General features: G+C 32.9%; 1 protein-coding gene across 20 annotated transcripts in view; it reads left to right on the top strand.

Annotated features, from left to right (window-relative positions):
• The window catches only part of LOC143226053 (muscleblind-like protein 1), a 117,624-nt gene that overhangs the window by 95,306 nt on the left and 4,905 nt on the right, over nt 1-17,413 (top strand). For 14 of the 20 annotated variants that reach the window (XM_076456491.1, XM_076456471.1, XM_076456475.1 and 11 more), the window contains 2 exons: nt 3,989-4,054; nt 9,736-9,874. In XM_076456491.1, coding sequence (XP_076312606.1) covers nt 3,989-4,054; nt 9,736-9,874 — 205 coding nt within the window. Of the gene's footprint in view, nt 1-3,988; nt 4,055-9,735; nt 9,875-10,649; nt 11,644-17,331; nt 17,404-17,413 lie in introns of those variants that run through there. The other 6 variants (XM_076456486.1, XM_076456489.1, XM_076456490.1 and 3 more) reach the window with 4 other exon arrangements.

Raw genomic sequence — 17,413 nt, 5'->3', positions numbered from 1 at the left:
CCTTACCACATACTCAGAAGAAATAAATATTTGTATACCTAAGATTCTTGCCCAACACAAAATGTATTAGTAAAAATACTTTGTCTACAAAATGTTTTAGTACAAACTATATCTGAAAGAACGGGTACAGAATGTAAAAACAGGTTCCAAAATCACATAGAACATACATATTTGTACTGGCTTTTAGTATTACTGTACAACACAAGAGGTGAAATATTTTTATACTTTTGAACCAAGATCAGCATGTAATTTGTACATTAGCACATATATTTGGTATATAAATATAAAGTGCTATTCTGCCTTCTCATTTGAATATACTGTTATTTTGAATTAATCAGTTATTTCTGTGTATATGCAATTTTCATATAATGTGGTCAAGAAAGTTGTTAAATTAATATGATTTTAGTTGTTTTTGTTCTTTACTATTTTATTGAAGTCACACCTGTTTTGCCCATGATCCATGGCAATATATTGCTTGCTGTGCCTTTTTCATTTGGTTTATGGACTTTTGCCTTCTGCTTGCAGTTAATTGTTGAATACTGGAATGTCTACCAGAAAGCTTTAACCTTTGTTTTTTCCTTTCCTCCTTGAATATCTCCTGCTCCACTTATTTTACATCCTCCAAGGGATCTTATATCTTGCTGACATTGGTACTAATTGATATAACTACTATTGGATGAGTTTTCATCCTTTTCTAGATATTTTTCTTCCTGCCTTTCTGTAGTTTCCAGAGAATCTGCAGATATGTGTTAAATCTTACATGTTTCATGCTCATTTGTTTTTGTCTTCCCTTACTTTTCCATGGGGAATTTTTCACACTATGATGGTCTTTCACCCCAGATCTGGAAGGTGACCAAGGCAGACATCTCATATGCTTTTTTTCTTATTGGCTTTGTTCCAACAAGCCTCCTGCAGCCACCTTTTCCTCCTCCTTTGGGAAGCAGCAGATCTGGGTTGTAAGGTTCAACTAGAATAGCACATCTCACATCAGTTTTGTTTTTTATTCAGTTGGGTTTTTGTTATGTTCCTTTGTTGTAGGAGACTGTTTTCTACTCTTTTTTTTTTTTTTTTTGAGAGAGAGAGACAGTAAGAAGTTGCCTTTTCATGCCATATTTTCTCCTTCCCTCACTGTGTGCAAGGTTTTCTCTCTTTTGGGGACTTAGGCTTCCATGGAATCCCATGTCGTATTGCAGCATGCTCATTTGAGAGGTCTACAGTGGTGTGCACATTATATGTATCCTTGATTGGTATCCCTTGTCCTCCACAAGTTTACTTCCTTACTCAAATACTTCACCTGGTGAGTTAATAAAACTATCCCTGTAGGGAGTATGCCAGATACTACTTTGATGAGATGGGGTCATGTCTATATTCACATGTGAATTTGGGTCATTAGTACCATGACACATCATTCCTTCAAAACTATCTGTTAGAACTTTTGGCAATACTTGGCTGGTTACTGGGTAGCTCTACTTTCTGCTTTTGGGTTTTCTTATCATATATTCTCCTCTCCTGTCTTCTTTTTGCCACCTTTGTCCTCCTTGTCTTGCTGTCTATCCTAATTTGGACTTGAATACTGTTCTCCACACCCTTCTTTTCTTTGTTTTTTTAGTCTTTTGTTCGTTGTACCATCTTTCACTTATATCTTTCTTATTTTCTGCCTGTGGCTGTAAGAAATATGATGTGTATGTCATTACTGCTTCTCATATTTTCCATTCAATTTGTCAATATTATTCTAGTTCTGTTCTGTCCATGTGGCACATTGTTCACATTGTTCTTTGTCCCATTCTGCTCCTTCACGTGGTTCATGCTCCCATTTATTTATTCTTTGGAATTCCTTATCTCTCTCAGTTATTAATCCTATTACTCTCAAGAGGTTACAATAGTACCTCATTCATTTAACCTGTGTTTCCTAGGATGTAGATTCACATTGACTCTTTCAAGTCCCCACACACCAAGTTGAAAACCTTAATATCTAGCTCTTTACTTACATCATCCATAGGATGAGTTTATGCAAACTCACACATGTACTACACCACATACAATTGTTGTACATTTTCTTCATCTTTTGGATATCTTTTTCTATTCCTCCTGTCACCATTCTGTGTACCACTTATTAGTTCTTAATGTTTAAGTTCTCTTTTTATATGTGTTACCTTTACAGTGATCTATTTCTACATCTCTGGATCCTGCTCAGCGGTAAGTGGTGCCTGTCCAGGTATACTTTAAATCTACACTGTGAGACCTTTAAAGGCCAGTAATGCTTATTGATGAATTTTGTTCTGCATTCATTTTCCATTTTATTGATTTTAAAATTAAAATTAATTGTCAACTAAAGAACAAGTCCTAAAGTAGGAAAAAAAGAAAGGAAATTCTATTTATAAATATACCTTGATGTATTTCTACTACTTGTTTGAATATAGTAGTATTCTGAATTATTGGTTATTGTTGAGTATGCAGTTTCATATAACATAGAGTCAAGAAAGCCATGAAGTTGTTGTCATTTTACTGCATTTGTTCTTTATCATTCAACTGAGGTAACACCTTTTCTTCTCTAGTTTAATTAACTTTCTAAATAAGTGAAAGCTATTGAGCAGGGAAATATATGCTTTTTACTTTATTATCTGTTATGTTATTGTTTACACTAATATTTTTACTGTTTCTTAATATAAAACTGTAATTCTTATATTGTAATTTGCTAAGATGCTAAGACCACTTAAGTAATTTGTGTCATGACCTTTCTTTCAATTTTAGAATGTTTCTGAAAAGAAACAGAAGTTACCTCTATATTTAGAAAAACAAATTTAGGTGATACTTGAGGTTTTGTTAAGAAAAGATGGAATGAACTTGCACGTAATTATTCTACATATGTATATATTGAGACTTTAAAAATTTACCCATGTACTACATGGCCAATATATATATTCTTTTGGAGTCTGACAAGTAGCATTTAAACATAATCACTGCATAGTTATTTGTTTAGTAACCTTTATTTTCAAATTAGATTTCAGTCTTACTGACGAATAATATTCTAGGTCCTAAATGAACTATTCAAGTCTGACAAAATTTTATTTACTGTTAAGGTATTTTCACACAAAAAAAAAAAAAATATATATATATATATATATATATATACACTAAAATATAATTTTATAATATATACTGGTAATAGGTCTTTGTGATAACTCTGTTTGCAAGCTGTTTGCATTTCCTAAATAATTAAGTTGACTTAAAAAAATGTGCTGGTGTCTAATTTTTCAATGTTAGTTGAAAATATATTTCTAATATCATATTAATATATTTTCAACAAACCTGATGATTCACTCTTAGAAATACTTGAGAAAAGAGTTAGATCAAACATATTTCATGTTGTCTTAACTTTTGCTATTAGCAATTGGTATTTTCCACTTTAGATATAAGGATGTCAAAGTTGCAAAAAGTGTTTTTTATTCTGTAATGGTTGCAGTGGTATGACAGTAGGTGTGTTTTTGTGTAACTTTTCAGTGATGTCATTTTTAATTTAAACATTATTAAATAGTTCTTGTATACTTTCTAGGTTATGTCTGTATCTTGTATGTCAGCTTCTTCTGTTATCCATGCTAATATTATTGTGGTCCTATTTTTTTCAGAAGTAGTGTTGAAAACTGGTCCTTAGTAGTTAGAAATCACCATAGCACCAAATTATTTTGTAATATGTGTATAATAAGTCAGTACAAATATTTTTGTAGATTTTTATTTCATATTTGTTTAGCTCTCTGTGACTTAGACAATGTACAAGTTTAATATCTGACCCCTTTTTTTCATTTTGATAGTTGTACATTTAAAGGACTGGTTCTGTAATGCATGTTGGATTCAGTGAGCTGACTTGTAATTGTTGCTGTTTTGTTTTGTTTCTTTTCATCATCTTGCTGCTTGCTGTGTCATGTACTGCCACCTACTGCCCACCCCTGGCACCTACCAATCACCATCAACTGCTCTGCATACTAATTAGCCACACGTGGTTGAAACCTTGGTCAGCAAGAAACGCTCACGTGACCCTGCTGATGATCTGATTCTGGTATTGGCCCTTAGTGCTTCTGCATGTAGCTCAGATTTCTTAATTTTTTATAGTAGAAGGTGTTGTGCAGCATGTCACCACATCACAGACAGTGAAAAGGTATATGAAGTGAAAAATATTTAAGACTGCTAGTTGAAATTTGAGCTTAAGCAACATATTAGTTTTTGGTCCCCACCTTGAGTATGAAATCACATTGTTTTAATTATCTTCCAGAGTTGTTTTAAGTAGCTATACAAAAAAATTTAAGCACATCAATTTTAACAATTATTTAGCATATAGCGTTCCATACGTTTAAAACAATGTGCAATTGCTTTTGACATAAAATCAAAATGTTCAGCATTTCATTTTACAAAGTATATAAGAGAGATTAAACATTTTATAGCATAATTCAGCTACATTATTTTTATGTAACATTAGCCTCTTTTTAACTGGCTGTTTTATTACCGCAGTTATCTTTTGCATATTTTTATTGATAAATAAAAATCATCATATTTTCAGCAACAGCAAAGTTTTAAAAAAACATAGTGATCACACTTTGGAAGGTAAGAATGCAATAATTTCCTAACTGAATACAAATTCCAAATGAAAATTAACTTGCCTGTTATATAAATCTCAACATTCATATTAGAAAATGTTGCTTTTAGCTCATAATATGACTAACTAGCAGCTGAATATGACCATTTTTTCTGCTTGTCTGTTTGTTCGTTTTATAAGTTTCTGAAATATTCACTTTTCCATAGCCAGACACAGCAGTAGGTCAGTCACATTATTTTACCATTGTGAGTCTGATGCTGCACAACACCCTTGTTTGTTAGATTATGTGACTATCTTGAACATTCAATTGATTTAAATCCAATTGTTACTCAAAAATAGATTTAGTAAGTGTGAAAATCAAACCAAATTGATGACCTAATATGACAATATAACCTGAAAAGTCATTTCATATCTTTCTGAACTTCTGGCCTTACACTGAGTTGCACCCTTTCTACTTTTTCTGGTTTCTCTCTCTCAAGTTTTAACTTTGCCTTTAGTAGCATATTTACACTGGTTTACTGTTCACCAGGTTGCTTTCTCCAAAGTAAAAATAAGTAATAATGAATATCTTTGGAAAATTGTTAATTTACAGCTTTTTAATTGAATGAAATTATTTGAAGATTGTAAAATTTGAATGTTACATAGAATTTTCATTTTAAGAAGTAAACCAAATGGAGTAGTTTATACAAATGTAATCAATATTTTTTAAGATTTGTTACAAGTATAAAGAAGTTTAAAGTATCTGTACATCAATTATGGAATCATATTTTGAATGAATGTGGCTTGTAGTGAAGTCTTGAAGTCCTATTTACTTGATATGTAGAGCATCAGTCTTAAGACATTTTAATATAATAAATTGTTCTTTATTTATTTCATATTGTTGCAAGTTAGTGCCTGAACAAAGACTTGAACAAGGGAATTTATTAGATATGTTACATTATTTGTAACATCTGCTAACAGTTAAGATGCAAAACTAGTATATTTTTCCATAGATATAAAAAAAAAAACTGGTATTTCATGTAGATAGTCATATGTACTAGTTTGTGGAATTTCTTTTTGCACCTGTAAAAACTACCTTGAATGAATGTAGAAAATTCCTTTTGTATAAAGCTGTAAAAACAGCTAATTAGTATGAATATAGGTGCTGCATTTTGTCCAAAGCCTGGGTATTCATCATATTAACAACCTTTGTTTGCTTGTTTTTGAATTTCTTTTCCTCACTAAAATGTGAACTTTAGTAAAGAAAAGATAATGTATTGGTCTGATCTATTCTGCTCCCACTGCAATAGTTTGGTTTGGTTTGGTTTGTTTTGAATTTCATGCAAAGCTACACTAGGGCTATCTGCACTAACTGTCCCTAATTTAGCAGTGTAAGACTAGAGGGAAAGCAGGTAGTCATCACCACCCAACGCCAACTCTTGGACTACTCTTTTACCAACGAATAGTGGGATTGACTGTCACATTATAATGCCCCCACAGCTGAAAGGACAAGCATGTTTGGCGTGACCGGGATTCGAACCTGCGACCCTCAGATTATGAGTCAAATGCCTTAACCCACCTGGCCATGCTGGGTCCCCACTGCAGTAGACTAGCTTATAGAAGTTGTGGCTCATCAGTACTACTTAGAAGAGAAAAACAAATATATAAAGCTGGAATTCAAGCTGTTTGTTTAGTTCTTTACTCATCACTAGGACTGGTATTCCATTATAAATCTGCCTTCTCTTACTTCTCATCTAGTCAAGCTTTGTTTTACTGTGAATATTTCCATCAAATCATTATGTTGTTCAGAGGTGAGTGATTCAGATATGTGACTTAAAATTTTTCTTCATCTAGAATGATATCAGTTTCATTTCTTTTTATCTTCACTGAAGTTTTTTATTTTTATATTGATAACAAAATTAACTTTGGCTTTTCCATACAGATTATTTTTAGAGTTTTATTATGATTTTTCTTGGTTACATTCAGACTAATCAAAAACATTTTGTTTGTTTGGAGGATTAAGTTAACTGAGTTTTATTCTCTATTTTTCCATCCACATTTTAATGATCCTTTTCTTTCGAAGATGTTGACTCCTCCAGAGTTTTATATCTTGGGAAAAAAATCATTCTTTATCCTAAAAAGTAGGTTCTTCTAACCCAAAACATATATCATAGGATGACTTCTCAAATTCCTCTGTTTTTGGGATCTGAGTTCTTTCAGCTTTACTTGTTCAGTAACATAGTAATCAGGTATTTTGTTTCATCTTGCTCTTTTGCATTTATTTCTTTTTACAATTGCCTCATCTACTGATTATAGGATGTTATGCCACTCAGAGTGTTGAATCTTTTTATCTGTAGTGAGACTGCTGGCTGATATCAAACTCACAGAGCTACAGTCATGTGAAAAAGTTAGGACACCCTATGAAAGCCTGTGTATTTTTGTAACATTTTTGGATATATAGATATTTAATCTCAATTTTAACAATACTGAGAGATTATAGGAATATAACTAAACAATTAAAACTGAAGAAAAGACTTTTCAAGATCTTCTGTAAAATGTAATTCGACAAAAATGCATATTCTAACTGAGGAAATAGTTAGAACACCTTACCCCCTAATAGCTAGTGTTACCCTCTTTAGCTGAAATAACTGCAGTGAGACACTTCTTGTAGCCATCTACCAGTCTCTGACATCAGTCTGAAGAAAGTTTGCCCCACTCCTCAATGCAGAATTCTTTCAGCTGTTAGATGTTTGAGGAGTTTCTTGCATGTACAGCATGTTTCAAGTCACCCCACAACATCTCAATGGGATTAAGATCTGGGCTTTGACTCGGGCATTCCAGGACTCTCCATTTCTTAGTTTTCAGCCAGTCCTTGGTGGATTTACTGGTATGTTTTGGGTCATTGTCGTGTTGCAAGGTCCAGTTCCACTTCAGCTTTAACTTTCTTATGGATGGACTCGCATGTTCCTCAAGCACCCTCTGATATACATTAGAATTCATGGTGGATTCTATGATTGTGAGCTGTCCAGGTCCTGCTGCAGCAAAGCACCCCCAAACCATTACATTTCCACCTCCATGCTTCACAGTTGGTGTGAGGTTCTTTTCCTGGAATGCTGCATTTGGTTTACGCCAAACATGTCCTCTGTTCTGGTGTCCAAATAATTCAATTTTGGATTCATCTGTCTAAAGAACATTATTCCAGAAGTCCTGGTCTTTGTCTACATTCTCTGTGGCAAACTTCAGTCTGGCCTTGATGTTTCTCTTAGAGAGCAAAGGTTTCCTCCTTGCACACCTCCCATGCAAGTTAAACTTGTGCAGTCTCTTTCAGATTGTAGAGGCATGCACTTTCACATCAACAGTAGCCAGAGCCTGCTGTAGGTCCCGTGATAACATGTTAGGGTGTTTGGAGACCTCTTTTAGCATCTTGTGGTCTGCTCTCGGGGTGAACTTGCTTGGACGACCAGACCTGGGCATGTTGGCAGTTGTTTTGTCCTTGTTGACTATTTTCTGGACAGTGGAATGGCTGATTTCAAAATCTTTTGGGATCTTTTTAAATCCCTTACCAGACTCATAAGCTGCTATAATTTTCTTTCTGGAGGCCTCAGACAGCTCTTTTGCTCACACCATGGTGCTCACTCTCACTTCAACAGTCAGGAGCACACCAAACTAAATGTCTAAGGTATAAATAGGTCAAGCCTCATTCAAAATGCTGTGTAACAATCTTCTAATCATGTGCACCTGGTGTGATACACCTGTGTGTGAGTTGAGCCATTTTAAGTGGGAATAAATGTGGGGGTGTCTTAACTTTTTCCTCAGTTAGAATATGCATTTTTGTAGAATTACATTTACAGTATTTTCTTCAGTTTTAATTGTTTAGTTATATTCATATAATCTCTCAGTATTGTTAAAATTGAGATTACATATCTATATATCAAAAAATGTTACAAAAATACACAGGCTTTCATAGGGTGTCCTAACATGATTGTATAAGTTGACTCCTAGGCTTGCTTTCCATCATAATTTATTAGGTTGAGCTGTTCACTGGGAGGATTCTCTCATGGTTTTCACACACTGATAGTCATGTAATCAGTTATTCCAAGGTTATGCATATCTATGTACCTTTGGGCATATTTTTTCTTCTTTGAAGTTATAAAATTGTTGGAGAGATTATTATACTTACAAACATGATTTTGTCCATAATGTGCAGCCTTTTGTACTATGTTGTTTCTTATAGATCATTTTAAAGATTAATAATTTTTATTTAACACACAGTTAGTTAAAATTCACTCACAAGCTTAACAAACATTATTAATCATGTTCATATACAAAAATCAAGCAATTATATTTTAGTGTGATGGGCAATAATTATATTGTTCAAATTCTTACCCACTAAATTAATGGTTAACAGTTATGATGTCATATTCAACTATAATCAACTAAGTTCTTACATACATTCTTGGTGTATGGTAATTGTCATGTATAAGTATAATCAGTCCTATTCTTACACAGTTTCAAAGTATAAAAGATGCCATATTTAAGTATAATTGGTTGGTTATTTATACAACATGTTAGTGAGCAACTCACACACACATACACAGAGATACATATATATAAAATCACTTAAATTCTTCCCCTGAATGAGGTATTTGTAATGTTTGAACATAATCAATGGAGTTATATAAACAGAATAGATATTTAAAAAACTTTATATGAGTACAGGTTACTTAAACATTTATATTCCATAATAACCAAAGCTAGTGGAGAAATGAGTTTCTACATAATAAATGAACAGATGACTGCTATACATGTAATATTTATGTGATGAAAATAAACTGTAAAAAGTATTGAAATGAGATTGTCCTGCAAATCCTCTATATTTGTCTTTATTCTTCATATTCAAACATTGCTGTTGGAGAATATTCTTTATTATTCAAAGAAACAATTATTTTCGTACTTTTCATTCATAATTATAAATGAAGAAATAAAAATCTCTTCCATCACTGAAATCCAAGTTGTATGTAAATGAAGGAGTAACATTACAATACTATTTGTAACTTCTGTCAGATTTTTGAGACAAAATTATTCATTATGCATGTACACTCTTACTGTATATGTCACATGAATGTAAGAGAACTTTATCTCCTCAAAACAAATGCCTTCCCTCTTAGGCTTTCCCAGGGATGGCCCCATTTTCAAAACGTCCAGCTGTGGACAAAAGTGGACTTCCAGTGTTTCATCCAAGTGCTGCTGTGGCCTATCAACAGGCTATGGCCATGCAGGTTCAGCAGCCATTTGTGCCTGTATCATGTAAGTGTTAGAATGTTTTCAAAAACTTACTTTTACTCCTGTATTGTCTAATTGGTGCTAAACATCCACTCTGTTTCTCTTTTCTGAAAATTATGATATGAAATCTTATTTTGTTATTTATGTATATGTAATTATAATGTTATGAACTGAGCTCCAAGCTGTTTTTTATGGACAGCCACCTTTGAATCTTTTGACATTCTTTGTAAAGGTTGCTGCTTGTGTAGTTGGGGCAAGGTTGTTGATTTGGAGTTCAGTCAAACTAGGTTATCACAGGTGGAGTACCTCAAGGCTCAATCTTTTTACCTTTGTTCTTTTTGATTTACATTAATAACATAGATGAAGGAATAGTCAATAAAGTACTTAAATTTGCAGAAGATATTCAAGTCTAAGGTGTTGCTGGCTGTAAATAGGATGATGCTGTTTTGCAAAAGGATTTAGAATATTTAGTGAGTTGAGGGAATGAACAGTAGGTGGTTTTTAAATGTAATAAATGTGAGTTAATGCATGTGGGTTTTCATAATTTTAATTATGATTAAAATAAGGATGGGAATAACCTTAACAGTGTCCCGAAAAAAGGGATTTTGGTGTAATGGTTGATCAGTATATTAAGACATCCAAACAGTGTGTTGTTGCTAGTGGTACTAACTTAATTACAAATCATCCTAAACAATATATCCTAATAAAATTGTTAAACCAGCTTCCTTCAAAAATTCATGTAAAAGTGTAAAAAATAAATATAAGTTAAAAATCAAAACAAATGTTTGATATTTTGCAGATTTTATCATTTGCTTCTAATGATGCAGTTGTCAACTTTGAAAACCTATTTTAATTTTTAACTGTTTTATGTGAATTTTTAGTCCCCCTGAATATATGCATTTCTATTTTTTTATTTTGTGTAGTTTTCTTATTTAATAATCTATCAGGTTTATTCTACATGTATGACTACTTTTGTATTTTAGAAAAATTATATGTTAAATAATGATGTATCTTCAGAAATTTTAACACACAATATCAAATTATTATAATATTTTGCATAACAACTCATCTTTTAACATTTGTTAAAACAGCCATTTACAAAAATATCATCTAGCTGCTTATAAAACCAGTGACAGTTGCATATGATATTTCTTCATCTAAGTCTGTGATATTACTATTATAAATTTTTATGCTAAGGATTAATATTTTGTGTGTGTTACATTTTTTTTTCTTTCTAAGTAAAAATAATAGTTGCAAATTTCACACATCATTAATACTAACTGCAACAAATTTTATGCATATACTAAGTTTGTACATCATAGTCTAATTCTAATCTATTAGTTTATCTGGTTGTATTACGATGTATGTTAACATCCTTATCATCTCTGTGGTAGTTACTGTAAGAAATAAAGTCTTTTGGGACTATCAGTTAAACCACAAACATTGTTTAAAAAGTAAAGCCTGATTATTTATTGGACAAATAATACTGTACACATTGATACTCCTTACATAATTTGGTACCTGAATTCTGTGGTTAGTCAGTAGCATACTTTTCCAGTTACTTTAAAATAATTGCATTCATATAATTTGTCCTGCTTTGTTGATATCCTTTTCTTATGTTGCTTAACTAAATACAATAACTGGAAAATTATACTTTAACAAACTATGGATTTTTTTATGAGACTTTCCTTTTTTAGTGTTTAAATCATTTAGGTAGTAAATGTACACCTAAATCTATCATCCACACTTGTAGTACCCTTATTAAAATGTAATAAAGGATTTTCTATAAAAAATATTAGGATTTTATTTGATGTATCAGATTTTATCTTATTGAATTCTAAAAGTAGTAGGACAAGAAATCATAAGTGTAAGAGTTGGAAAGGTCAGATACATAACCAGTTGAGGCAATTTGAAATAAATTATCTTCCAAGTTAGTAGTGTCTATAGCTTTACAGGATAAAAGAAAAGGGTTATTGTTTATTTGAGGAATTGGGGCTGGAGGTTTTTGTTTGCTGAGGTTAGGTGTGTCAGTTAATTTGTGTTTGGTCTCAGCTAGTTGTGGTGGGACAGATGCAGTCCTAGCACTACTTCTAGCATTAGCTACACTCACTTTGATTAATGCACCTATGATTATTGCAGCATCCATCTCAATAGCTGATTGTTTATAACGTTAAAGCAACATTGGGCCTTCATTCTTTGTCAGATATTCACTGCTTGAGCTAATGCTGTCTGCTTTTTAGACAAGAAACAAATTTGTTTCATGCATGGTTTTATAGTCATGTTACACAGCACAAATGGACCTTGTCCATTTTGAACTAGGAAGTACTGTTATTCTTATCACTACACACACTCATGCAATCCACTACTTTTGAGCTTAGTTTGGTTGGCATTGGATGACTTTCTATTGAAATATCACTTCATGCATAGACAAAATTATCTGATAAATTTCACAACATGTCCATCTCAAGGAGACTTATTCCACTTCCAGCATTAGAAATTATCACATTTGTTCTGTGGGTGACATCTCTTAGATTAAGCCATAGATCTGTCTTTCCTCTAACATCTACTCAATTGCCATTGACTAGAATAAATTTAATATTCACAGCTCATAGTAGTGGTGTCAGTTGGAGGGCTTGAAATGTTGCAAGGTGTACTAGGTGCCTAGAACCTCAATTGTTTGTCCTTTCATACTTATTGGCCCATAAAAATCTCCTCTGAATTCTGGCCACCATAATCTTTGGTTGCAAGCTGGCTACTGTTCTGTGAGCTGGTGGATAAGCTAAACTTGGGTTCCATTAGTTTTCAGGAGCATTTACCACAGCATTTACTATTTGTCACTTGTCATCTGGACTTATTTATTCAATGGCTACTATTAATACTTTGTCAAATTTGCTGCTCAGAAAACTGCTGCCATTGTTTCACAATAAAATGGATAACATTATTTAAAATAAACAACAATGTTTATTTATAACACAAGGGGACACAGATAAACATTTTGGAATTCAATGATTCTATATTTAGTATCTAAAGCAAAGTAAAAAAAAAATTACATCATTCCAAAGTAAGTGACTGAAATACATAGCTATAATAAGAATAATTTAATTAAAACTACAACAACATAAAAATTAAATGATCAACAAACAGAATACTAATATATATATATATGTGTGTGTGTATTAGAAAATGTGCAATTTAAATGAAGACTACATGTTGTTCAGTGTTGGTGAAAGTTCTTTGATGTTGATGGTTTCTTTAATCACTGATTCCAGATCAGTGTTGGCTTTGCAAAGGATACTGGGATTTGAAAGGTTAAATTCATGTCCCGTTTCTTCACTATGTTGGTGTATAGAGAAAATGTAAGGGTTACTCAACATTTTTGTGTTTTCATGGAAATTCCCATATGTTCATTGGCTCAAGCTAGTAGATAATGTTTGGTTTTGCCAATGTAGGAGATCTTAAAGTCTACAAACATGTAAATATATATAATCCAAGACAAGGAGAAATTGGGAGAAGGTCTTTAATATGGAAAAAATCTAGTATGTGGGATATAGGTTTAAAAACTAATCTGAAATCAACTTGAGTAATAATGATGAATAACATGTTTAATTTGACTTTTTAAAGTTAAGCTTTGTTTACCTGTGTATGGAAGACCAGAGTGTATAGTACATTTGGATGCAGTTGATAGTCTGGGTAGGTTAGTGATTTTTGTAGTTAGAAAAGCATAAGAAATATTTTCGTAGTAGATGTTGTGGGTAGTTGTTATGTTGTAAAGTATCTAGTATGAGTGAAATTTGAGAGTGTAAATTAAAGTTATAAGCTCTGTTTAATAAGAATTGTATGTGAATTGGATAAAGCTGTCAAATTATGATAGAAGTCCAGGGAATATCTTTTTTTTCTGTATATTGATGTACCAAATCTGCTAGTGTTATGGTTAGGAAGAATGTCCAGAAAAGGTATGCTATTATTATTTTCAACCTTGCAAGTGAACTTAAGTTTTATTTAGCTTTAGATACTGAAAATGAATCTACTGAATTCCAAAAGACTTATTTGTGTCCCCTTGTGTTATAGATAAACACAATAGTTTACCTTAAATATTGTTATTCCTTTCATTGTGAAACTTTGTTTTCTTCCAAAAACATAACTGTTAATATGCTGACAATGTGGGTTGACAAGAATCTGCTTGTCTCTTGGCTGGAATTGATAGTTGTGCTGTTTGTTTTTGCTGTTGTGCAAATTTTGGATAGTTCTTTTGCCAATGTACCACAAGTCCATGTGCAAAGCAGATGCTTTGTTTTTCCATGCAGAATCATCTTCCATGGTTGTGGTATGTATTTCATGGGTACTTATGGTATAATCTACTATGTTGGATGACATCCATAGATCTGCCCAAACACTAAAGATCAGTGTTGTTGCTTTGCATTTCGGTCATGTAGAGATAGCTGGTTGTTAACATTTCAAATAATATAGTCTGCCCTGGTGGAAACACCTGAATTGCCAAACTTGTAAGTAGAAATGCTACTACAGCTGTTGCTACACTCTTCCTCCTCTTTTATTAATAGTTTGAAATGATCACTTCAAAGCATGTTAAAATGGATACAATTTCTTTTAAAGTAATGATGCCTTTCATTTCCAGATGCTGTCACATAAGCTCAATGGAAGCTCTTCAGTAACTTCATTGATCAGCATTTCCTTTTGATCTGCATAAGCCACTGCTGGGTTATTCTTCCTGTCCAATCATCATATATTTTATCTGAGTAGAAGGTCAGTCTCTCTGTGCTAGTCCTACTTTGAGCCTCAAACTTGGCCTATTGGGTAGCTGATTCTCCACTGTGTGAAATTAGGAATACAGCATGTACAAAATGGACTCACAGTCATCTTACTCTTCCTTATTCAGGAGTTTAAGAGCACTCAGAGTCAAATTGCCTGAACTCAGGAACAGCAGTGAACAGCATTGTTCCCAGTCCATTCATATCAGGCAGTATCCTGTTTCAGGAACTGATCCAAATCCTCCCTCTTTCTGTATCCTTAGGCACTAGGGGTGTGATAAGCTTGAACTCATTCACAAGGCTCTGTGTGATAAGCCAAAATGTCTTACTTTCATAATCTTGATTGATGCAAGGATGAGATGCTGTCAATATCCTTAGTTTTAGATGGAACACATTCAAAGGAATTTTGATGCCTCCAACAGGTGGCCTGTCCCTGATCCAGGGTAATGAGCTGCATGCAATGTCCCATACTAAAGTCTTGCACAACTCCAAGTGCCATAAAATGCTGTTAATGTGACTGGGAACCTTGTCATAGTTAAAGGTACCTTGCTATATGGATCGTTGTCCTTATTCATGAGTGCCTATTACCTCATCTCCTGAGAAAACAACTCTTACTAACAGAAATTATTCACCAAAGGCATGTAAAACCTCTTTGCACTATTTATTTTTTATCTATTCAGAGAAAAGGCTGCTGTGATTTGACTAGTGATGACAACCTGAGAGTTTGGTAGAGATCTCCCCATGTGATCTCAACCTCTGCAGGCACAAACCATTTCAATAAACTTTTTCCATTGGTTGATTTTCCTGGATGCATCAGACATAAGCAAATTCATCTGAATCAGCAGTTCCACAGACCTTTCCACAATCAACAAAAACATATGTCCAGAAGGGGGGCTTCTACTAAAATCAACATCTCTTCCATACCTTTTCTCTTTACTTGTAACTTCTTCCTCTTGGTCTGAGGTATTTCTGTGACTAGAAAAACCCTTCTTTTTGTAAGAGGAATTCCTTAAAAGTCTTTAAATTTGAAAGTACAAGCAGGAACTAATATACAAGTTTTCATTTCAGAAATTCAGCAATATATCTTGATGGCACAACACCAGAATTTCTCTTTTTTATCCTGTGTATTCGAGTAAAAAAACAGTTTTCTGACAAGTGTCATATAGGCTAAAACACAAATAACAGTAGATTAAATCAAGAAATATGGGAAGTGTTCTGAAACAAATAACATGACTGAGTTTTCTTTAAGTATAAAATAATGAGTCTGCACAAATGTGAATAAGTAAATTAAATCTTCATAATAACAAGTAAATTGAAAACACAGTGTGCATACTTACACAGACAAAGTGATAGTCCTTTCTACTAAGCAATGTAGAACTAAACCATATTGTTTTTGAAAAACTTTTTTCATTCAACAATCTAGAAGAAACTAGCAAAATAAGGCATGCTTTAATTCAACAGGTAAAATTACTTTCTTTGTCCATTCAACAGCATGTTCCCTCATAGCAAAACTGGTTAACAAAGGATATTATAATGCCAATCTTTTTAACCTGGATGTTATATATTACTGCAACAGTCTCTCAGGCAGAAGTGACATCACCGACTATAGAGAACAACGAAACAAAGTAACGAGAATGAGATAACCTTAACATTTCTCTGGACCACATATCACCATTGTTACATCACACATTTCCATTATCACAATACAGAGATGAAATACCCCAAAAAAATGTAAATCTTTGTATCATGAAAGCAGGTAGAAAACATTTTCCTGCATATCACACCTTTAGTCAAGGTATTGGGGATTACACTATTAACATATACATGGGATTTGCAGTTATTTCTTTTATCATAAATGATATTGTTATTGAATCATTATTATTCCTGTAAATTAATTAAATATTAGGTAAAGATACTTGCTATTAAAAATAAATATTATAAGCCATCAGTGACTATCATGTTTACATAAATGCACAGTAAAATTTACCTCAAATACCATTAACGACTGAAAAATGTTTTGTCCTGAGACCTAGACAAAGGGTATTTTGACCTGGAATTCTATTTCTCCCATTAAGTAGAAACCATTTCAAATGATCATATCTGAAGTCAAAATTGGAGAAATACATTCAATATGTGTCAAAGCATTCTTGGATTCTCAGAACAGAGTTTGTTTGTTTTGAATTTTGCACAAAGCTACTCGAGGGGTATCTGCACTAGCCATCCCTAATTTAGCAGTGTAAGACTAGAGGGAAGGCAGCTAGTTATCACCACCCACAACCAACTCTTGGGCTACTCTTTTACAAACAAATAGTGGGATTGACCATCACATTATACAGAACAAAGTACCCCATATATACAGTTAATTAATGAGATATTGATTTTTTTTTATTGAAATAAGGTGTCATTTTCCAGACTATGACAAACTTTGCTTCAATCAAATATCCTATAAGCAGCAGTTTGATGAAAACTTTTTATTACACAAACTTAATCTGAAATGCTGTAATGTATAGCCTTCAAGTAAATAAACAGTTTTTGCTAAGATTGTTTATTCTCAGAACAAAGCCTTATCTTTAAAATACAGCTGTGAATGGTGAAGAACTGGAAAATTTTATAAAAGTAACCATGAGAGTACTGCTTTATTAGCAACACTGAGGTTTTTCTTATTATTATGATACAAATGTTCAATAAAGGTATTTGTATTTGTTCACTCTACAGTTTCAGGACATCCCACTGGTATGCCAAGGTTTTAAAAAAGAATTTTTCAAGCTAAATGCAAAGATTATAAAGGTGGGTATGT

The sequence above is a fragment of the Tachypleus tridentatus genome, chromosome 9 (genome assembly GCF_004210375.1).
Source record: "Tachypleus tridentatus isolate NWPU-2018 chromosome 9, ASM421037v1, whole genome shotgun sequence".
NCBI classification, from domain to species: domain Eukaryota; kingdom Metazoa; phylum Arthropoda; class Merostomata; order Xiphosura; family Limulidae; genus Tachypleus; species Tachypleus tridentatus.
Note: the sequence above shows the minus strand (reverse complement) of the source record. Positions and strands in the feature narration are given on the sequence as shown.